At 31.0% G+C, this 25,422-nt stretch overlaps 1 protein-coding gene across 2 annotated transcripts in view; it reads right to left on the bottom strand.

Annotated features, from left to right (window-relative positions):
• Positions 1 to 8,086: 8,086 nt before the first annotated feature.
• LOC130443769 (serum response factor homolog) overlaps positions 8,087 to 25,422 on the bottom strand; it is a 258,199-nt gene continuing 240,863 nt past the window's right edge. Inside the window, exon 4 of one of the 2 annotated variants that reach the window (XM_056778577.1) lies at positions 8,087 to 12,081. In XM_056778577.1, coding sequence (XP_056634555.1) covers positions 11,689 to 12,081 — 393 coding nt within the window. In that variant the 3' untranslated portion in view covers positions 8,087 to 11,688. Of the gene's footprint in view, positions 12,082 to 20,606; positions 22,470 to 25,422 lie in introns of those variants that run through there. The other variant, XM_056778576.1, reaches the window with a different exon arrangement.

The following is a 25,422-nucleotide window of genomic DNA, read 5'->3' as shown; positions in this document are numbered from 1 at the left end:
AGTGAATTTATATGAGGGAATCTCTATTAAATTCTTTTAGTCCGCTTCTGAAAAATTTCCGAAAATAACTGGCGACTAGCGTTATCTAAAACCGAAAGGAAATATTCTTAACTCAAGTCAAATTGGTTCTAATTCCAAACACAACCCAGAACTGGCTACAGAACGATATAACTATATTTGTAGCGCACCAGAAATAGACACCGTTCTCGTTCTTCTCTCTCTCATTCGTGGAAAACAGATAAATGTGAAAAGGATGTCGGAAAATAGATTCTAAAATAAAAACGTGCAGGACGTATAGCGGACAGTAAAAAAAAGTTCCTTTTATTTGTCAATAAATAATAACATTATAGAAAAACCTAAATTGTTCCTCCACCTATGCTAACTATTAGTCAGTGGCGGATTTATCGTTTACCACCTCTACTGTTATCTGAAATTATCGTGCGATTATCTAAATTACATTTTTTATCAATAAAATTTCATAATTTGAGAACTAAGATTTCGTGTGAGATCCTTGATTATTTCCACGTAAAGAACAGTTAAAAGACGTTGTTTCAAGAGAAATTTCAGTCATGTACTACTTTCGAACGATTCAATACTAACATGATATAAATAAAGCTTATATAACCAGTAACTTCATACATATTTTGTATTGCACTCACAAATAAATTTTTTTTCTAAAGTATCTATTGATATTGCTTATTAAGCCATTAAAGCACAGAGCTATGAAAATGTTTAAAAATAATTAGAGTAAATATATGACAAAAAAATCTTTGAATTGTAGTTTATGATATTTATTGTGGGTCTTTGGAGATCCCTTGGACATTTATTTCTACGTAATTTAAGTACAATTCATGAAATTCATCAAAAAATTTACCGAGTAGTTGAATTCTCGCAAGTTTTAATGGTTTTATGACAAAGGGATCATCTTCTTCTCGTCTGTCCGCAGATTATCCAGTGGAATTCTTTGTGGTACAGTACACTCGTATCATCTTCTTCTTGTCTGTTCGCAGATAATCCAGTGGAATTCTTTGTGGTATAGTATACTCATATCATCTTCTTCTTGCCTGTTCGCAGATAATCTAGTGGGATTCTTTTGAAGTGGTACAGTACACGGAGATTATCTTCTTCTGGTCTGTCTGCAGATTATCCAATGGTATTCTTTGGAATTCGTACAGTACACAGGGATCATCTTCTTCTTGTCTGTCCGCAGATAATCCAGAGGGATTTTTTTAAGTGGTACAGTACACAGGGATCATCTTCTTCTTGTCTGTCCGCATTCATTAGATATGAAAAAAAAACCATAATAATCATTTTTATTCCGAACAGAACATCGTCAATGAATACTCTCATTAATAGTAATTTCGAAGTAACATCATTATTCAGTATTTATAAACGGTATCACTGACGTCTACAGATAATAACTAGTAATTAAACTCCATTCCAAATATTCATCAATTTCGTTGGATTCGTAACGATTGAACCGCGTTGCAATTTTGAAAATTCTCGACGTTTCGTCTCCCACTTTGGAGCCAATATCAAGAGAAGGGTGGACGTAGGGTGGTTATTCGTTTATTGTTAAAAAGTTTTAGAACTCGTACATTCACAAAGTAATTATTAAGATTATCGGGTGAAGTGGAGATTGTTATCGATGAAGAAGCCTTATTTCTAAGATCATTCACAACAGATCATATTTCTTTAGCAACATCACGACAATTGGTGAGTCTCCTATTACAATAAATATCCTTGGAAGCTTTTATTACCCTATTATAAATTTTTCTGTATAGTTTTACGTAATTTTGGAAGAAGACACTATCCGAGATTCTCTTTAGGTGAGATATATCAGTTTTTTTATTAATACACTGATAATTTAGAGCAATATGTGTTGTTTCTAAAAATAGGCATTTATTGTAGTTATTCTTAGTGTCAACGCTCATCTATCAGGATATAATTTGCTATCACTTTTGTGAGAGGTTATCCAATTGGTGAGTAACCTCTTAAGCTGATCAAAATATTTTTTATCCCAATTTAACCCAGGAATTTCATAAACTATGTTAATCAATTTATTAGTTGGTTTTTTATCCTTCATTTTAGTAAAAAAGATTGAATATTGAGGATATGACTGTACGGTATCTTAATTTTTGTAGATTTAATATACCGGAGAGTTTAGGAATAACTAAATTTATATATGGTGAAGGTGTAGAAATTGATATAATAATCATTGTTATAACTATAAGATTTCTTCACAATTTCAGCTGACCAATTAGTAAGAGATTCAATTGAAGTGTTCATTGATGCTATAATTAGCGTAGGCTTATAAATTTTTGGTAAACAATATAGTTTTTCAATTTCTCTCTAGTTCATTAGTCTATTTTCTTTTTTATGGTTAAATTTGTTATTAATTCATAATAGTTATTAGTTATTTGAAAAGTTGGAAAATTAATAAGTTCCTTATACATCATTTCAGTTTCAATAATTGTGCAATAAATTCTGTAGGGTACTATCAGTCTTACTGATAAAGTAGGTTTGTGACTTTAGGAAGCGTGTGAAATTTTGAGAAATACCATGATTGATAGTGAGTTTTTTCGTGTAGTCTCACCCATTTGTGTTTCTAAAAAAAATAGTTCAATTAAAGTATTCTCTGTTCTTTGAATAGAGGGATCATGATGAGGGATGAAAGTTCGGTGTAAGAACCATTATTATTGAATTAATATGTTTTTTACTACGTGATTAGGTTAGGTAAGGGTGAGGTTTAGTAATTATATTGGTTGCTCTTGCAATAGTAATATTTCGTTCCGGGATACTGGGTATGGAAGACCTAAGAATGTCTCTTTCTTGTATGAACTTTTCCATAAAAATATATTTTGAAATAATTGGTTCATCACTGAATTTCTGTCATAGCGTTAAGAATTTTAGCATATCATTTGGAATGATGGTGTTAGATAAGGAGTATCTTTTGATTTTTCAAGTAAAGTTTGAAATTGTGAATTCAGTAGTAAGTACTTGCTTAAATCACCACTCATGGAAGTGAATTTGATGGAACAATTCAAAAATATGCTTTAAAAACTTCTTATCTCACTTGAATATCTTTTGAATATTTTCCTTGACAAATATTTTTCTAGATCTTTACTGTGTAAATTATTGTTTAACACATTAAACTCCATGGATACACAAATTTCGAATCATCTCTAATTTAGCTTCAGATCAGATAACTTAAGATAATGGAATAGTATTAAAATAGTTAAAGAGTAGAATGGAAGTACATGATTATATTGAAATTATAAACTATGAAAAGTTTTTGATTTCTCATTTATTGCAAACTAACGTTTTCACTAATTAATTATTACAATGAAAAACTGACCAAAAATGATAATCTAACATACTGACGTATTAGAATTATATGAATACAAATTATAATAGAAAGGTTAACAACAACAATAACCACACATAATATTTTAAAATCCCCATTTTTCAATACAGTTAATTATTTGGTCCTCGTTTAACTTTTGGTTTGTTAGTAATTTTTTTATTTGAAATCATTCCAAAAATGGAACTAAACTTCGTGCACACAATAATGAAACAAAACCATATAAACCGAACACCTCATTACATGTAGGTAACTTGAATTATGAACACATATTAATTAGTAGTAAAAAAATTGAGACGTGGTTTCTTTGGATAGAAGGAGAGTGATCGATTATATTACTTTCTTATAACAAAATAAATTGTGTCCTGTACTATTAAGTACATCGCTTATAAAATTCTGAATCACTTACTTACAAATTTATAGTTCTTCCAATATCAATTGCAGAAGACAGTTGACCGAAGCTGTCGCTATTTTTTCGAAGTATTCCTGCCAGACAGTCTGCGATTAAGAGTGGCGTTGCTTGGTGAGATTCATTCAATTCATAAATTTCTTTAAATAAATGGAAATATGGCGTTCTATAGACCATGGGCGAATGAAGACAATGAAATTGCACAGTGTAATGAGTTAAAAAGACAGGTATGAATTTAATAGTAGAGATGTAGATATACAAATACAGCAAGTTAATTTAAATATATTCGCATGTTTAAAAAAGGAAAATATTCAGCAATCTGATAATGAAATCATAATAAGAATTGCTGAGTTAACTAGAGTAAATAAATTTCCCATTTATCGAGTAGTCATGAAATTGAAATGTTTTTTCTTTTGTTTTATTCGCAGTTTTCATTTATGGTTTTTGCTTTGAAATTTCGATTTCCGGAAAAAAGAACGATTGGGGTACAAAAAGGGCTCAGTTCACGTCTGGTACCCTGTTTAAACCAAACGCCCTTACAGGCAGTTACTTTTTACTCGTCTATTTACGTTTTATAATTTAATATTCAGTTGTAGTTTCAAGTAGGACTACAATTAATTGCATCTGTTTAAATAACGTCCAATTTTTAATGATGCGATTGCTATTGATGAATACTTTCCCGCATAAGATACAGATATTATTTTTAGAAGTATTTATAAAAATAATTTATTATAATTTATAAAATGAGGTATCTACGCCTATGGCACATCAAACAAAATTGTCGGTAAGAGTTTTTCTAATCTGCAATTGATATTGGAAGTACTATATTTACTTTCTTAATATTTTAATTATTTATTTTAGATCAACTCATACCTCGATTGTTTAAAATAGTTCAAAATTGAAATGTTTTAGCAACAATATATGTATACGTATTGCAGCAAACACCCCAAATTGTGTTTTTCTGTTACAGTTTTTATGTTTCAACTGACTCAATCAACAGAACGTACGTCAATCCCTAATGTTTGCGCTCAATATGTTATTTATTCAATTTTTTTTTAGGTGGTAGTTTTTATTTATGAATAAAACATGAAAATAGATGAGAACAATAAATTATAGTGAATTCAAGCTATAAAGAATAATGAATAATAGAATAATATAAGAAATAAAAAGATATGGATAAGAGTATAGAAAATTATTGCATTAAGAGTCTACAAAGTTGTAGGGGAGGTATGAAGAACAATTAACAAAATTTGAAGAAAATATGATAAATAGGGAACGGAAGTAAATATAGAAATACAAGTGATAAAGATAGAGAAAATTGAAAGAAAAATTTACAGGTAACCTATGAAATTTGAAAAACATCAAAACAAAGAGTGGAATAAAATGGGAACAGTACAGAAGTTTGACGACAATATTGACAGTCGCAACGGATGTAATGAGATCAAACTGTACGATGATGAGGGAATCTCTAATTCTCATGTTTCTAATAAAAAACATCCGAAAATAATATTAAAACATCATTGATAATGGAATTTCAGAATAATAAGCGTTTTCTTATTGGGAACGTGGTAATAAAACACCAAAATAGACTAATTTTAATATATTTTTCCAGCTTTCGAATACTTATGTATTCATCGTATGGAAAATAATTAATTAAAATTTGTGGTGGCTTTAAATTGTATTAATTCTTGTCAAAACTTGAAATTCATGGGACTCAAATTGACGTGTGATAGAAATATTGAATATTTCTATCACATCTCAGTTTAAGCAATCTAGAGGCGGGGTATATACCAGAGCTTTGAGGAACGGCCAAAATAAGAAAGAAGGATACCACATATCCTAAATCCTTCTCTTCTGGCAGAAATTTATATATAAAAAATTTCTTTAATTTCTTATTTCTTAGAACTTTTGATTATTCTCCTTAATGTTCTTAATTTTGGGTCGCTTCTGTTTCAAAAATAGTTTTTTTGATAATTCAATTATTAAATATAGTATATTTATTATTTAATAAAATTATTATATAATAATAATTTTATTAAAATTATTAAAAAAAACTAATTTTAAAACAGAAGAGACTTAAAATGAAAAACATATAGATGCATTAATATAATAAAAAATATATTAGCTAGAATAAAAAACAAAGAAAGGGAAAAATCAATAAAAAAAAACATGAGAAATGAGAAAATAATCCAGTATTATAGAACAAAGATTGAAAATTTTGTTATTTTTTTATTTAATTTTGTTATTTGAATATTTCTTTATAATCTCTTGTAATTTCAAATCAAGAGAAATCTATCAAATAAAATCATATTGATCATAATTTTGTTGGAGCTGGATTGAGTCAATATGCTCAATTAAACTAGGAATGAGTTGACCATTGAAATAATTTCACATATTGTGAAAATTTAATAGTTAGAGTTAGCTTACAGTCCTATTTCTCTATTACATAATAATAATAACATATAGGGAAATTCCGTGGGCGATGGCCCTAGTAACTTTAAAACTCTAGTGAGGACGAATTTTATTCAATAGAATATTTAATTTGTATAGAAAATTAAACTTTATTCATAACTCATCAAAAATCAACGATAAATTACTTTACTGAATTAAAAAAATATCATGTTAACCTTAAAAAAAACTAGAACTGGACATCTCTCAAGGTATCTAGGAATGATGTCCATAATTGTCTGGGAGAGTACATCTTCTGCCTCTCCCTTTGCCTTTCAGATCATTTAAGTATTTTTCTTATTATCGCAATGAGAAGACATTCCCTCAAACCCTGCCCTACATTTTTCATGCACTCAGGGCATGTAAATATTGCACTATATCTTCGAATATTGTTTTCCTCTAATATCGATCATCACAACCTCTGCGGTTGTCTTTTTCTCCGATTTCAGTTTTAGTTCATTGAAAACGAAGGGAATTTCGTCGCAACTGCTATCAGACAATCTACGAATTATCTTCTTTATTTCTTTCTTTTTTCTCTAATTTTGATATGCAATTTAAAAAAATGCTTAGTTGTTTGGTCCATTTGCTGACTTAATTTAATTTTACAAGCAGTGGACACCGTTCAGTATTTTGTCGGTGTTGGTTTGTTGTGGATATGCACTCCATGTCTTATGTTTATTTCAATAAGTTGCTGAATTTTTTCACTAAAAGCGTACTCTTAAGAATCAGAACAACCAATTACCGTGATTGTTTCTCCTTTTTCGGAGAAAGTTGAGATACCTACAGCTTTAGAACTGTTTTCAGCCAAAACATGAATTGGTCAATTATTTAATTGCAACTGGGATTCTATATTTGGCCAGGTTTATTTATTAAGACATTGTCACTGAGAGACGTCTGAATCATTTTAAAAATAGGAGCTTACTTCTGCTTAATACATTCCATGACTTCTAGAATATGACACCCCTTCTGATTTCCTCAATGAAGCATCGGAATACGAATATGTGTTTAATTCTTTATTGCTCACCATACTTGAATGCAACAGCTCTTAAATCATTAATAGTCAAAGAAAAACCTCGTGACTGCATGTCTTTTATATGCTTGCTCAGTATTCTTTCGTTGTCCGCACCAAAATAACCAAATTAAATTTTATCGCTATCACTCCCGTAAATACTATATCACTGTGGACATATCTTCCTATTAATCAAATCAGTTTCTCAAATTTGAAGATTATTTTTAGGCTACAACCTTCAATTAGATCGAATATTTGAAATGCAAATTACTTACTTTTCCATTATTTATACGAAAAAAAAGTCACCAACAAACGAAACGAACTAAATTGAAAGTAGTACCATCGGCATTAAAACCAGAATTTTTTTCTATTAGCTATCTCTCGCTTGTAGCCATCTCCCTGGGAATTGCCCTAAGAGCTTATCCTAATATCCAATTGAATCGGTTTTCTTTAAACCAGCGTAGGTCCATTTTTTTCGATTTTCAGGTTTTGTTTTTTTGGTTTTGTAGTCTAAACATCAGAATACATCGATTTTTGTTAAAAGGGCGATATATTTACATGAGTGGAAATGAGTCAAATCAGCATTTTAATTTTTTGATTTATTTTAAAAAGGCGCGAGTCCAAAATAGTTTTTTTTTAAAAGGCGTAAGTCCACTTCCTCTATGGTTTCTGTCGTTTGATTTCTGGGTTTTCGCCTCTTATTTGCAGTCAGCTGTTACTGCTCATTTTTATCTATTGTTATTATAACCTCCCAAATATTGTAGTGGATGTTACTAAACATCCTTGTACAGTCTTTCTAGGCGACACAACATTATTTATGTACCATGAGGGTATAGTACGAAAAAGCCCGAATGAGTTTTGTTTTTTTTTTAATGAAAACCCGAAATCAATACCAAACCAATACACTGTTCAGGCCAAAACAAAAACCAAGCGATATCAAGGTTCTGCTATACCTGACAGATTCAGGTCGGTTCCAGAAGGTCACTCAGTATTTCCCTGTTCGCGGCCACAGTTTCCTCCCGTATGACAAAGATTTTGGAAAAATATCTAAGGCCTTAAAGAAACACGACCGCACTTTTTATGTTCATGACATAATTTTGCAAAACTCATCACGGTTTAATAAGTTCACTGTTCATGAGGTTACATCATCTCATATAGTTTTAGAGTTCAGAAAATGGCAAAATAAGTTTTACAAAGAATCTTGTTTATCACAAGAAACAAAAAAACAAAGCACAGATAAGAAGGATAGAATGTACTTTATTTATGTTCGTTTATGAATTTAAGTTAAAAGGATATTTGAAGCCTAACCTACAATAAATGGTATTATTCATCATAACTTTTTACTGGCTAAGACGAAAGCAGATACTCTCTTCCCACCTTCGGTTAAGATATTAAAAAACTGAGAGCCTACATTCCAGATGAGCATCGGGGGTTTTTCGAAGACATTTGTGACTGGCCAACTGATGACAGATCTCAAGAGATTGATTACCAGCTGCAGAAACATCCATGACCCATAAATCAGAAATATGGACTAAAATCTACATCTTTGCTTTTTTCCCTCCTTTAAAACTCATTTAAGTAATTTTACTATCTTTTTAGTAAATCGTAAATATTGTCTTACATTAAAAATAACAGTTTTTACTTGAAATTCAATTGTTTTTTATCTCTTTTTTTAAAGGGGCGATCGTTCTTAAAATTTTTAGAGCTATATAACTACAATTATGGATAAAGATACAAGTGTAAAATTTTGAATTCTGTTGTAAATTGAATATCTTTACATTTTGACAATTTTTAAGAAATATTTTAAGGGAAATATTTTGATTTAAGCAGTTTTTTCTTACTTGTCCCAAAGTTTACTTTCTTGGAGTTACACCTGTTACAAAAACCGATTCAATTATAAAGAGAAAATTTAAAACGTAATATTGTTTTCAAATTATATTTCGTTATTTTCCACTGAAAATAATTTGTATGTAGAACCCGCAAATCATGAATTTAATGAATTTTTTTCTCATACAACATTTGACAGCAACTTTAAAACTTAATTAATAAATGAGCAACTCCATAAATACTACTCTCATAAAATCGATCCAACGTTTGATACTAGTGCAACAAAATTCACGAGGTGAATGCTCGTATGAAATTACGGTGGTAACTAAAATTGAGTTTTTATTTTGTTCTTTCTAAAATATTAGTAATACGAGAAACTTGAAATTCTGTGATTTTCGTGCACTCACAAAGCTTTATAAATTAAAATTATAACTTAAAATCGGTATTTTTTTTTTCAAAACCCATAGCTACTGAGAAAAGGAAATATACGCCATAATTTATAATTTTTTTAATAAATTGAGTGAAAAACAGTAAAATGTAATGAGATTCATAATAAATTCTAAAAATAACCAACTCTTCTTTGTTTTTAGTTACAAGGTTTCAGAATAGTAGTCCGTTGTCACTTTGACAATTTATTTACCATGTTTACTTAATGTTTATTCAAATTTTAGTAGACTGATGTCAAAAAATGTTGTTGATAACGAGTGAATTTTTGGCTGGTATCTTTTTGGCAACACTGTTTTTGACAGATAACGCGTGAATCGTGTCTTGTGTCATTGTCAAACTTATTCAGTTTGGTCTATAATTTAATCATGAATCGATTTACGAATGAATAACGCTTGTAAATGATTGAATTTTACTATGAAAATTCATGCTCTATTAAGAGAGCGCATCGGGCAATTCTTCCAATTTAGTAGTTTGGTCGGCCTACTGAGGCAACTATTCGGAAGCTTGTGACTAAATTTCAAACCCAATTCACACTATTGGACATTAAACTACTAATATGCAAAGATACATTGAAGATCGAAGAAAATTTTGCGGCATTATCCGCCAGTGTTACTGATGACCGTGAATTATCGATTCACAGAATTTGGGTGTAAAACCTATAAGATACGGCTGGTGCACGAATTGAAGCCTCAAGATATCCCACAACGTCTTACATTTGGTGAATGAGCGCTGGCAAAGTTGGAGGGACATCTACTTTTTTACCGAAAAATTGTGTTCAGCGACGAAGCTCATTTCTGGTTGAATGGAAATGTCAACAAGCAAAATTGATGCATCTGTAGTTAAGACCTGCCAGAAGCATTCCAAGAGCTACCAATGCATGCAGAAAAAATACTGTTTGGTGTGGATTATGGGCCGGCGGCATCATCTTCAAAAGCAACGATGGCGGGAACATTACTGTGAATGGCGAGCGCTACGGTGAGATGATTGAAGATTTTTTTGTCCAAAATGGAAGAATTGGACATGCCTGACATGCAGTTTCAAGAAGACGATGTCACATGCCACACAGCACGCGGAACAATGGCCAAATTAAAAGCCGATTTCGGTGAACAGGGATAAATCAGCAACGAGTGACGTACTGAAAGCCAATATTGAAGCATTTATTCGATATGTTGGAGAGAGTGTGTCAAAATTGGACCTTGCGCATGGGCTATCTAAAGCGGAGGCGCGGCCAACATTTCCATGAAATCATCTTCAAACATCAAATTATACTGATCATTCTATCGATTCCAATTTTTGAAAATTTTTTGTGTTTTTTTTTTAAATTAAATACTATACCTCTTGAAAAATCACTGATTAGTTACCAATCGAAGTTTACTTTTAAGTTTTTAGGTTGTTATTTTTGCATTATCTGAATATTGTAACATGTATACAAAAACCGGAATGGCCGACATGAACGACGCCTTATCATTCCGTATTTGCACGTATTCACAACCGCTTATCCGAAACTGGAATGTTAAAGAAGAATAATCGCCAACATCCTAAATATCAGCCATTCATCTGTGTAGTGAGTTTTAAGAGAGGAGCAGTTATATCTTTGCCACATCCAATGGGTTCAAGTTCTCTTATATTAATATTTATCAACGTGTTAGATTTTGTGAATTGTTAACATCCGAATTCCTCAATTTTCAAATAATGTACCGTTGGATTTGTCGAGTAGGTCCCCAACATTAGCCTCCTCGATCTCCAGAGTTAAATTCTAGACACACGCCCCAATATTTCGCAAATGGGTGGGCTGAGGAAATTTTGTTAAAGGAAAGACCCATTTTAATTTCATACAAGCAATCACCTCCAGACTTGTTGCATGAATTTAGAAGCACCCTGTATATGCATAAGTAAATGAAAATGTATCGATAACTAAAAAATATTTAGCATTTATACCATTCATCTCTTACCTGTTTATGTAAAATATTTTGAATTTTGCTGTGGAAATTCGAAAACAAAATCCACATATTCATTTGCTACAAAATTCTTATTCAATCCATAGTTATATTTTTATGCTACTTCGTAGAAATCTTGTTTAATTTTACATAGAAATACTTAGCCCTTTATTGATTTTCATTAGATATAATATAATCGAAGGTTTGTCTTTGAGATAATCAAATGAACTATCATTGGGTCAAATGATCATTTCCTTTTCGATAAATCTAATTCACCTTGACCGTTCGACGCCACCATTGATAACGGAATAGTTATGAATTGCCGATGAGTATTACTACCATCTGTCGGAGCTAAACTTAGTAGTACACCTCCCGTAGTAGGCGCTGCTGTGTACATCATTCCTTCCGGTGTTTGATAGACCAATGGTGCTAAAATTGGATTATGTTGAGATTTCGTTGTTGATGTTGAAGATTGTGTGGATGTGGCGGGAGTTTTACTTGATGGAAATGGAGATGAGGGTGGTGATACTGAAGAAAAACTAGGAATATCTGATTGTGCAAAACCTGATGAAGGGTTTTCTGTATCCATCTCACCATCACTACCACTGTAACTTGAATCGGCCCCTGATATGTTTTCATTCTGAAAAAAAAATAGTGTTATCAATTGCAATGCCTCTTTAACAGAAATATGTGGTTGTATTAACTATTTTCGACCACTATTCCTTCAAATAAATAATTCTATTCCAAGTGACATTTGAGCTTTGTGGTTTTTCTCATAATTAAAAAAACATATTTTCAGTTTCTTACTACTTTTGAATGAATCCAATTGAAAAACCTTGCGTAGAAAATTTGTCCTGGATATATATCTATATTTCAAATCTATACAAATCATTTACAGGCAACAATCATTTAGATTTATTGACATAAGCGTTCTGGTTTTTGGATTCGGCAATCCAACACCGAAGTATATTCTTTTTAATATGTGTTTCGAGCTTTCGAATACTTATGTATAGATGGTAACATAAGATTTATCGTATGTATTTTATGCGGAAACATTTACTTCCGGAGATACCGGAAGTGGCCATTATCTCAGGAATCGAACCATGGATAACTAGATCTCATCAAGATCTATCTGTATGTGTAAAGTCATGATGATTGACGCATGCGGAGAAGTGTTTCTGTAAAAAAAGTATGAAAATGCATTATTTTTATCAAAAAACCTAACCTAACCTAACCTTACAAAAATTACTAAATTTTCATTTTATCTATTGATTTTTCGTGAGAATAATGCATTTGCTTACTTTTTCCACAGAAACTCTTCTGCCCATGCGCCAATCATCGTGCCTTTTTACATACAGATAGATCTTGATAAGATCTATAAAACAACAAAGTACAATTAAAACGCTCATAAATTAGTTGGTGAAGATTACTTTCCAATTATGTTTAAAATACAATTTAAAAATATGAATAAAAGTATAACAATATTAAAAATCATCTACATCAATTAATTGAGGATATATCTTGAATTTTGTTTTTTTCTTTTAAAAAAATTATTAGATTCATATGATACACAAGAATCGGTATTAAAATTTTACGCTTGAGATAAATATAAAGTTTATTTATTATGGTTGCTATTCAAATCGTTATGAATTTTCATTAGTTAGATAATGAATGACATTAAAATTTTAAAGGTTATGTAGTTATGAATGACGTTGATTATTCATTGGTTAGATTATGAATGACATTAAAATTTTATAGGTTATGTAGTTATGAATGACGTTGATTATTCATTGGTTAGATTATGAATGACATTAAAATTTTATAGGTTATGTAGTTATGAATGACGTTGATTATTCATTGGTTAGATTATGAATGACATTAAATTTTTATAAGTTGAATTAAGTTATGTCGCTATGTATGAAGTTGAATTTTACAGGTTAGATAAATTGGTGACTGATGACATTGAATCTGCTTTTCAAAATATAAAATATATGCATAGATTACACTAAGGCTATTTAAATCAGTTTTTTTATTAATACACTGATCATTTCGTGCCATATGTGTTGTTTCCAAAAACAAGTGTTTTTTGTAGTTGCTTTCAGTTGTCAAAAGTTAATGTAAAATGTACTATAAAGAATTCGTTTCGAAAGATATAGGACTTAGACTTCAAGAGCTTTATTGGGTAGTTAATAGAAAATCGCAGCTATCATTACAAAATAAAATTCTAGCATATAAAACCATTATGAAGCCCATTTGGACATACAGAATCCAGCTGTGGGGAACTACTTCCCAGTCAAATCTAGAAATCATACAAAGATTCCAAAATAAGATTCTGAGAATTTTAGTCCAGTTTCGTCATAGAAAGAGATACCATTGAAAGTGAAGTACTATATAGATTTCGAAGAAAATAATTAAATTAATAAAAGTTATGTTTAATGCGGAAAAATATAATTGAGAATTGTTACATAAGGATGTGATGGACTCAAAAAATCGTTTTTTTTTTCATAAATAGCTTCCTTAATATGTCTAGAATACGGTAGTAAAGTGATTTTTGAAAATTCGAAGACCTTTCAAAAATACAGCATATAGAAGAAAGAGCTATTCGGAGGGATGAGCTGGCAGTTGGGGTCCGGGCCTATTGTGTACCGTCGACTTTATACCTCTCCCCCCTTTTATACATATATACATTTATACAAGTTTAGACAAGTTTCTACAGGCTTAAACAGAAATTTCTTTAGTTATTCTATAGCCGATGGTTTTTCTCAAAACTGTTTTTCAAACTTTCCTCCATCATACCTCATAAACGGTTTGACCGAATGAATTGAAATTTATAGGGCACACTTAACATATGTAAACGTATGAAATGAACTATTATCAATCGAAAATTTCCAAAATTTCGATTTTTCATAGCAAAAAACAAAAAAAAAACGCAAAATTGGCAGCTTTCATTTCAAATGTCTACCAAAAGTCTAATTTTTTATATATTTATTTGATAATCCATTCCGTGCATTTAGGCTTACAGATTAGACCGCCGTTTTTTTTTGTTTCAGATAAGCGAATCATCCGGATTCATGGAGGAAGTGTGAGCTCATTTTTTCGAGGCGGGGGTGTTCAGTGTTCAGAACGCTGTAACTCAAGTTCTACACAATATTTTTAAATATATTTTTAAAATATATATTTATACTGTCGAAATATATGTTAATAAATAATAATAAACTTAAAGCTCTATCTATTTACTGGTCGTAGAAAATAAATTTAGAACTTAGGCTGTAAAAATTTATTTATTATTTAAACTGAGATCTTTCTTTGTTCCTTGTTGTGATCGATTACTTTGAGTATCAATTTTTTTCGTAAGTTCAAAAACTCAAATTTTTTCAGCTCCTACCAAGCGCTGGTCAGTTCTGAAATCTAATTTATCTTATATACCAAATTTAACTTCAAAACTTATAAGGAATACTCGATGGTCTAGTAGAATAGATGCAATAATTCTCTTAAAAAGATTTATGATGCTCTATTTGAAATAAGTGAAGGAAGGAATCATTGAAAGTAACGTGAAAAAATTGGCTGCAAAATTGGCCAAAAAATTGCTTTTGAACTCATTCACATTCTTATGTTGTGATATAATATTTTAATTAAAGTTAACACTGGAAAATTATTCAAAAACAGAACTTTGATGTTGCTTAGTGTTATAATCATTTAAATAATTTGAATAATTTGTTGAAAGTTCACCGCTTCGATAAAGGTTTCAATAATCTATTGATTTTTGCTAAAGAAATAGCATCCAACTTAGACATAGAACCTTAATTCAAAAAACAAAGTCTAAAACTGTGAAAAATTAGAAAAACATTTTGATTGTGAGTGTGACAAGTTCCAGGTTCATTATTTTTTAATGCTCTAGATCTAATCATAACATCAGTGGATGATGAAAAATTCCAATTACTTTCTTTTTACTCTAATAATTTCGAGTTCTATGGAAGATTGATAAATTTTAAAATTATTTATTGAACGAACAAGTGACATATCTACCGTGGACATTGTTAAAAAATTGCAACATTTACAAAAATTTGGTGAAAAAGTTGTTGTCTCCAGAAAAAACTTATACAAAAATTTATACAACAATCAACTTAGAGGATTTTCCTAATATGATCATAATATTTCGTATTTTATTAACATTGCCTGTTTCAGTTGCTACTGCAGAACGATCTTTTTCAAAACTAAAAATAATAAAACATTATCTAAGATCGACCATGAGGCGAAACTGACTAATTATTTTTGCTTCCACTTTAATCGAATTGGACCAGTTAAAAAAATTAGACAAAGATTTGAGGAATTTGCAAAAATTAAAGTACGAAAAACTCAATGCACTTCGCTGAAATATTGATAACTATACCAAATAACCAAATATTAGCCTTTGAAAGATGACATGTTGTATTATGTTTTTAAATGTTTTGAATATTTTTTTATTGTGGTTTCGTATCATATATTTGAAACTTGATAATTATGAAGGTCTTTCCATGAATATTGAATCTGCTAATTGCTTTGATAAAGCAAAACAACTATTAAAAAACGCCTTTTCTGAGAAACAACATAAATTGCTCAAAATTATTTGTGTATTAGTGAAAAAACTCACTGTAATGTAAGCATAGCTGTTAGATTTTGAATAACCAAATTCTGTAAAAATTACAGCAAATTTGAATATTGGTTTTTAAAATTGATTAATTTGATTTTTTTAAAAGAAACAAAATTTAAAACGCCGCAATTCTTAATTAATTAATTCTCAGACTATAGCACGGAAATATATTAGAGTTAGTACACCTTGGTGTTGAATTTTACGACACCCCACTACGAATATATATGATATTGTGATGATACACGTTATTATACTTGAAATTCCTTCATATTTGTAAGTCAAATTTCAAATTTCAAACCTTGAAATTATGAAAGGAATATTGGTCTCGTCCTATCTTTGATACAGTCAAGATTTTGGAGGATTTTGTTATAGAAAAAGGCATTAATTTATAATTTTAAAGAAAATAATTAAAAGTTTATTCAAAAGAAGTTATGTGTGATGAATAAAAATATGAATAAGGAAAGTTAAATTTATGAAATTTAGAGTTTAGGTTGTAAAAAAGAATATATACTGAGATCATAGACTATAAATCAATTAAAATTTTAAAGGAACATTTAAAATATTAATAAATCACGTAATTGTATGATATATGAACTATTGAGAAAGACATTGAATCAAAAATCCTTATAATTAAAGATAAAAATTATAAAATGTATAATATTGTGTACACCACTTTATTCCGGAGAAAAACGTGCGCCTATGGAATGGATGAACGAAGGCGCGCCTATGGAGTGGAGGGACAAATGCGCGCCTATGGAGTGGATGGTCGAAGGAGCGCCTATGGAGTGGATGGACGAAGGCGCGCCAATTAAAGCGAAGGTGAAGGTGTTTTGTACCGTATTTTAGTACATGAGAAGAGTAATTGGGGTCGATTTTCTTACTGAACAACGAACTGTGAACGTGCAGTATTATAGTAACGCCAGACTGCATACAACTCGACTTACAATATAAACGTTGAACGAATTGACTTGGGAAACACTGGAACACCCTCCTTATAGTCCAGATTTGTCGCTAGGCGACTATTATTTATTTGGCGCATCAAAAGAGGGACAGCGATTTAAAAGTAATCCGGTGATGGCATACTTTGTATGCGGATGGTTACGTGACAAGCAGAGAGATACTGAAAAAGAAATCCGAAAGCTTCCGGAGAGACAGCAAAAGTTTGTAGAATGTGAGAGAGACTATCTAGAAAAACTGTAAAGGATTTCAGCTCTGTATCTTAATAATAATATTTTTTATAACTCAATTCCGGCTTATATTTGAATCACCATCGTATTATAGAACTTGAGAGCTTGAGAACTTGAGAGCTTGAGAACTTGAGAGTTAATAGTAATTATTTGTCTTTGTCAGTTTGATGTGATAGTAACCCCCCACGTAAACTAGTCTAGATCCTAGGGAGGCGCGCCCCACAGGAAGCGTTCAGTTGTTTTTAGGATAATTGAAAGAAACGAAATTCTTGGTGTTACAAACTTTATTCGAATGGAGTTTCATATTTTCAGCATAGTTGATAACAATAAATTTAAGGCACTACTATAATCTTACATACTAAATTTGTTAATACAATTGATATATTTGTGAAATAAGGTACAATGTCTGGACAATTTCCATTAGAAGATATTTTTTGTTAGAAATAACAATAGAATATAAATAACAATAAGATCGAATAGAAATATGTTTTGTGGTCATTATTTCAGTAAGAGCTTGGGAATTGTATTAAATAAGAAGAACCACTAAGCACACACACATACCTATAGGTTCCCTATTGTTAACTATATAAAGCACTGTGTGCGCATATAGTATACATAAAAGTCAAGGGATTTTCATAAATCATGTGAGAATTTGTTATTTTCGTGAGTATTTATCTAGATTTCATGTCTTTTAATAGAAAATTTATTCAAAATATCAAGTAAAACTTTGACGTTTCGACATATTTCGGTTTCCATCAAAATATGACTTGACTTTGACATTGACATTTTGCGTCATTATATCAATCAATATATCCTAACCTACAATATGAATATCAAAATGGGAATAAAATCAAAATAGAAATGTGTTGCTACAATTCAAAGATATGTAGCAGCCATCAAGTGAATTATTCGTACTTGCATCAAAATTTATAAAATAGAGATTCAAATTATACTTAAATTATTAAGGTCTTTTTTATCATTGATAGTTTATGAATCATTCATAAAAATTCTTTTTTGTGATTTAATGTATGTTATTTTGATATTTCATGGTTTGTTGATGCAGTTTTATTTTTTTTTTATTGTATTGATAAGGACCTTTTCATCCATTATCTATTTTTTGAGATAAAAAACTGCATTAATAAATCATGAAATATCAAAAAAACACACATCAAATAACAAAATTTAGGAAACTGAAAGCTATCAATGATAAAAAAACTAAACAAATATGAAATTTATTGATTTTGGTTGCTATTCAATTGTTTTTCCCAAATTAAAGTCTGTCAAAGTGAAAGTTATTTTAGTTTAGTTTGATTGAAAGTATTTGAATTTTGATAGAGAATAAAATCAAAATAGAAACATGTTGTTAACAAGAGAAATCAATTTTTCTTTGTTGGTACAATTCAAAAATAAGAAGCAGCCATTTCATTTAAAGTATTCGTACTTGCATCAAAATCTATAAAATAGAGCTTTAAATTATACAGGGTGCGGCAGCATAACTTCCTTTTTTAAAAAGTTCGCCATTTAGTCGGTAGATGTCGTAACGGAGTGCTAGTGGTCTCGTTCGAGAGGGGGGACTATAAAGTTTTGTCCCGGCACAGTTCAGTCGCCATCATGCGTTGGAACAGTGAGGAGCGTGCGTTTGCCGTTGAGGTTTACTTTTCGAGCGGATGTTCTGTGATCGCAACCCAGCGCGCCTTTCGGAATCGCTTTAATTTAGCCCCCTTGGCCCCTGTCCCGGACCGGAAATCAATTGTTACGTGGGTCACTACGTTCAGACAAACTGCAAGTGTGACAAGACGAAGAACTGGAGTCCCTCGGCCCATTAGATCACCGGAGAACATTGAGTTAGTTAGAACTTCAGTGTTGCGATCACCACGGCGTTCTGCGCGCAAACATGCGTCTGCCCTTGGACTTTCCGATCGTTCTGTGAGGAGAATACTTCATGATGATCTTCATTTTCATCCATACAAGATGGCAATTGTGCAGGAACTTTCTGAACGTGACTTCAATTCTCGGAGGAACGCGTGTGAGGTTTTTCTGGAAGTCGTTCCTGAGGACGCTATTGTTTTTTTTAGTGATGAAGCCCATTTTCATTTGTGTGGATCCGTAAACAAACAAAACATGCGCTACTGGGCTGATACCAATCCTCGACAATTGCATCAACGGCCTTTGCATTCACCTAAAGTCACAGTGTGGTGTGCAATTTACTCACGTGGAATTATTGGTCCCTGGTTCTTTGAGGAAAATGAAGTCACAGTGACAGTGAATTCGCACCGGTATGTAAACATGTTACAGGAATTTTTTTTCCCACGGCTAGATGAGTTGGACTTAGGGGACACTTGGTTCCAACAAGACGGAGCAACGGCACACACTTCAAGAACATCGATGGCTGTTTTGAGGGAACACTTCCCAGAGCGCCTTATCTCAATTAGGGGCGATTTGGAGTAGCCAGCCCGCTCTCCCGATTTGACCCCTTGTGATTATTTCCTATGGGGTTTTTTGAAATCCCGTGTGTATGTGAACCGTCCAAGGACCCTACAAGATTTGAAGACGAACATCCAGGAAGAAATTGCCAACATAACGCCTGCTATGCTGGCAAGAGTCATGACAAACGCCAGAAATCGGTTTACTCAGTGTATGGAGAATGGGGGACATCACCTAACTGATTTGATCTTCAAAACTCAGTAAAACAAAACTTTATGTATGTGCCTGTATTATAAAAAACGAATAAAAATTTTCTGATTCATACAATAAGTTTTATTAACTTTTGAAAAAAGGAAGTTATGCTGCCGCACCCTGTATTTAAATAATTGAGGTCTTTTTTATCATTGATAGTTTATGAATCATTTATAAAAATTCTCTTTTTTGTGATTTAATGTATGTTATTTTGATATTTCATGATTTGTTGATGCAGTTTTATTTTTTTTATTGTATTGATGAGTAACTTTTCATCCATTATCTATTTTCTGAATTCTAATATCAAAAACTGCATTAAAAACCCATGAAATATCAATTACACTGAGGAAAGAAAATAATGTTGCTTTCTTCGGTGAAATTAGGTGCCGCGTGGATTCGAGTAACTCTTAATCGTCGATGTTTTCTTTTTCATCATCATTCATTATTATTCATTAATTTAGACAAAACTTCGGATAAAACGACTTATTTCAGATAATTAAAAATTTAAGGTTATGCAAAATCATCGAGGTGAAACTGTCAACTGTCAAAATTGAAGTGGCTAAAGTCATATTTAAGGAGGTTAAAGTTGTCTACTCCAGAGCGTCCCGAAAGTGTTTTGCAGTCTGTCACTTTCACTACATGGAAGACTCAAAACGCAAATTTCGGTATGTAAATGAATACAGTACGAACAACTTTCAGTATAATGACTTACCCTATCATAATTCAACTTTATTCATAACAACTCAAGCTAACATAACTTTCAATTGAATAGAATACAATTGAAAAAAAATTGAATAGCAACCACAATCAATTAACTAATTTTACGTATTATATATAATAACACTATATTGTACAGTGGATAACTAAACCTGTGCTGGTCTGGAAACATTTTGATATTCATTGGTTCGCATTTTTCTCTTCGTTTTTGTATGTTCGAGTTCTATTTTGGTGAGACTTAACTTTTTTGGAATGTTAAGACCTTTAATAATGCTGTATAAATAATTTCTATAGACAGAATGAAATGGAAATCTATGAAAACTGTAAATTGGCGGATCATATTCATACTCTATTCTTTACGTTTGAGTTAGTGTGAAAATATGGATTATGATTGATCTTCAGACCTAAACCTGCATTGATAGTCTACAATCAATTTTTCTAGTAGCGCGTAGTTTTTGCATTAATTTTTTTTCCATTTCTATTGTATTGGTACCATTTTCCACGCTTCTGAAATTGTCTTCTGTTCCCATATACTATTAATTCATAGATTCTCGTCTTTAGTAGAGTTCCACGGTATTTTATCAATTCTGATCATATTTCTTCTCCTTCTTCAGCAGATTTACCATTCTTTTGCATCTGTATGGTTTCTAGTAATTCTTGGTGGCAATAAATTTCCATTATTATTCCAATCTTGGGTTGTAATCCATTATCCTCCATCTACTCCTGATTTCAATATTTCTTTCAAGTGATCGTCCCATCTTCGTATCATTTCCGAAAAACCAAAAAACATATGATAATTTGTGGAATAATTAAAAATTAAATTAATTAATTAATTGAATAATTAAAAACGTTCTATTTAGTTCTAATACTACAGAATTTCATACTAAGCTTATATATTTTTGATATTAAGTCTTCTGGGTAACCCGTAAGACAAATCAAATGAAAATGGTAAAGATCCGTATATTTTTAAAAACTCTCAATAAAAATATGATAATTTTTTGAAAAATACATTTTTATTATATTTAATGTAATATATACTATTGAAAAATGTAACTCTGTACACTGATAAACATAAAATGATATACTTTGGAAAAATATTAACTCCAAAACAAATTGTCACAATCACACAAATCAAAGGGAAAGGGAAAAATGCATCGTATCTTATGATGAATCACAGTTTGTTTTAACTTTGGCGTTTGTTAGATTGTCCATATTCATTCCACTCATTGGAATAGCAACAAATTGAGGTTGAGTAATATTTGGTCCTTGTAGTAATCCTAAAATCATTCCATCAGGTGTTGAAGCATATCCCATACCAGCAGGGGTCTGTAAAACTAATGGAAGCGCTTGAAGTCTATTGGAGTTACCTCCGACTGAAGTAAGTACCGTTGGGTTTGTACCAACAGACAACAACGGAGTATTAGTGGAAGATACGAACGAAGATGTAGTATTTGTAGGTAAAGCACATGCAGCCTCTGTTACCGGTATAGACGCACTAGCTGTGGAAGAAGCTACATAAATGCCTTCAAATCTTGACGTCGGAATATTATTTACAGTGCCATGAGAAAATGTAATCTCTTTTCTTTGATCTTTGGTTGTTGTTGTTGATTGTGAAATTGTTGATGATTCGTTACCGTTATTTTCCGGTTTTTCTTTAGGGTTAACGTTATTTGTGACGTATTTTTCCTTTTTATTTATAGCACGATCACCTTCAGTTTCTTGAGATTGGTTCATTGAAATGCTACTTTCTCTATTGTCTATACAGTCCTCACTCATTTCCATATCATCACTATCACTGTCAGAAGCGGTGTCACCATCCTGAAACAAACAAAAAACTCAATAAACATTTTTGTCATTTAGTAATGTTGTTTGGTATTAATTTGCTGTTTTGTTTTCTGTAATTTAACACGACAATAGCAAACGAAGGAATTTAGAAAAATTAGGTACGAAAGCACGACCAATAAAAGCAGGAAATTTATTGCCAAAATAGCAAGCGTACACATTAAAGTAATAAGACTGTAGAAAAATATAAATAATAAAAGTGAAGGTACGATATAGTCTGTTTAACTTCACCAGTTTTCTCGTTTGTTTTGATGATTTCAAGTTGTATCTTTAAAAAAAATGTCGGAATTCTTAACAAAAGTTAATAGTTTTTAGTTAGGTCTTATTTTCATCGTATTATAGTTCAAATTTGTTGTTATTACACCAACCTCACTAAAACCTGGTAACTATTTTTGATTACTTGATAATTTTTTCGAGTTTTCGACTGACTGAGGCCCAGTTTATCAAATAGAATTTTTCTATGAGATAAGTGTGAACTATCGACAACACGATAACTTTTATCTCTTGATTAAATTAGTCCGATCAAATTAGACCAAAAAATTAGAGTGAGGCTATATGAATTCCCAACAACCTGAAAATCAGTAATATTGTTTAAAATACAATTGAAAATAAAATTTGAATGTTCCCCATCATTTCCGTGTATGGAAAAAATTTTATTCAAGGTCAAAGTTCAAAAAATTATTTTTTCGCGATTATCAGCAAAACGGTAAGTTTTATCATGGAAATACATTTAACAAAAATTGTAGATCATAAAATTATCTACAAAAAACGTATGACTACTTTTTTTCCTACGAGCCACCGTTTCTGAGATATAACGATTCAAAAAGTTTCAGATTTACTGTCGTATTTAATAGCACGAGAAATACCAAAGCTGCATACCAACATCGGCAAACTTTAGCACTATCTTCGTCAACTGATAATTTATTTGATGAACTTTGATAGTTTCAACCAGTCAACAGAAATTTCTTACAAATACTCACAAGTCGCGGTTCATTTCAATGTTGTAAGAAAAGTTTACTGCTGAAAATATATTGTTGAAACCATTTAATACAACTTTTACAATTTTTTGAGTCATTATTTCTCAGAAACAGTGGCTTGTAGGAAAAAAGTATTGATACGTTTTTTGTAGATAATTTTATGATCTACAATTTTTGTCCAAAGTATTTTTATGATAAAACACCGTTTTGGCGAAAATTGCGAAAAAATTTTTTTTGACCTTTGACCCCGAATAAAATTTTTTCCATAAACGGAAATGATGGGACACGTTCAAATTTTATTTTCAATTGTATTTTAAACAATTTTCAGTTTGATGGAAATGTATGTAACTTCGAATGTCTAAATTGACCGGATTAAATTGTAATAAGCCAATTTACTGGAAGATAGTCGATAGCCCAGTAATTTGAGGATTGGCATTTGTATCTGAATATTTATGTAAGCTTTGACAATTTTTACTTGTGAGAGAACATTCCTCAAACGTCACTTGTGGATAAAATAAAGAAGAAAAACCCAACTGGAATTTTATCTGACTGTTATCATTTGAGGGATATACATAATATACTAAAAGAGTCGCCTGACTGATTAATGTAAACTATAACGTTGTTCCATCCAAGTGTTTTTATTGAACCGTCATATAGATTTCGATAGTAATAATAAAAACAAGTATTATATTTTATCTAAGTTGGCAAAAATTTAATGAATACAGTATCCGTGTTTGTTGATTCAAGTTTCCAACCCATGATTATTGTACTTTTTTGTTTTAGTTCAGGGCGTAATGGCGCATTCGTTTGCAAAATTGTTTCAATTCGTAATTTTTTTTAAAAAGTCCGGGAGGTGTTCCTGATGATATCTTTTGAAGTTATTGTTTAAACAACGAAAACAACTTCAATTACCGAAAAAGTTACCTAAATTGTCTTAAAAATGAAAAAATTTCTCATCACATAATGTCAATTGGAAAATTCAATGTATTAATATTAGAAACAGTAATAATAATTTTTTTAACGTATTACCGTTGAAAAACAGCGAAAAACATTCAAAATTATACCATTCTTTTTTTAAGTTTTATATTTTTTGGTGGTAAGTATTAATATAAAATATTTGTATAAGACAAAGCTTTCCTCAAAAAAATTTTGTTGAATATTGTACTGCACATATATCAAATTGATAAGTCGCCCCCGATTAAATATGTAATTTTGTATTTTCATTCTAGGACCGAAATACCTCACATAAGGCAGACTGTAATGAAAAATATAATTTAAATAATCTCAAGGACATCGAAGAACATCAAAAATTAATGTTTGAGGATGAAGCTGAAACGGAGAAGATATGAAGAGAGACTGCAGATGAGGAAAATTCAGAAAATGAGAGTTACTTTGCTGGAAAACGTAAGGGCAAAAGAGATAAAGAGAAGTTCAACTGGAGAAAAATGATTTCATCAAAAAGAATATGATATAAAAGTGGAAGTATTATTGGCAAATTGCCAGGGGTAATAGGTGGGGCTAAATCAGCCAAAACTCCTTTAGATTGCTGGAGCTACCTAATGAATGATGAAGTTTTACAGATTATTGTGCAATATACTAACCAGTACATTGGAAGCTTAAGCAATTTGTTTCAGCGCGAAAGAGATGCAAAACATATTGATATCATCGAATTGAAAGCCTTTAAAGGTTTGCTAATTTTGGCTAGTGTTTACAGCAGCAACAGAGAAATCTTTGGGGATCAGATGGAGATGACATTGAAAAATTCCGATTGTTTATTAGTATTAAAAGTTTCAATTGTCAAAACGTAATCGTTGACGAATAATTGGAAGGATTTCGTGGAAGATGTAGCTTTGTTCAATAGATCACGAATAAATGGAATTAGGATTAGGATAGAATGGAATTAAGATTTATGCACTTGTTGATGCCAAAGTCTTTTATTTATATAATTTGGA

This window comes from Diorhabda sublineata, chromosome 5, assembly GCF_026230105.1.
Source record: "Diorhabda sublineata isolate icDioSubl1.1 chromosome 5, icDioSubl1.1, whole genome shotgun sequence".
Classification (NCBI taxonomy): Eukaryota; Metazoa; Arthropoda; class Insecta; order Coleoptera; family Chrysomelidae; genus Diorhabda; species Diorhabda sublineata.
The sequence above is the reverse complement of the archived record's forward strand: the minus strand, read 5'-3'. Positions and strand labels throughout refer to the sequence as shown.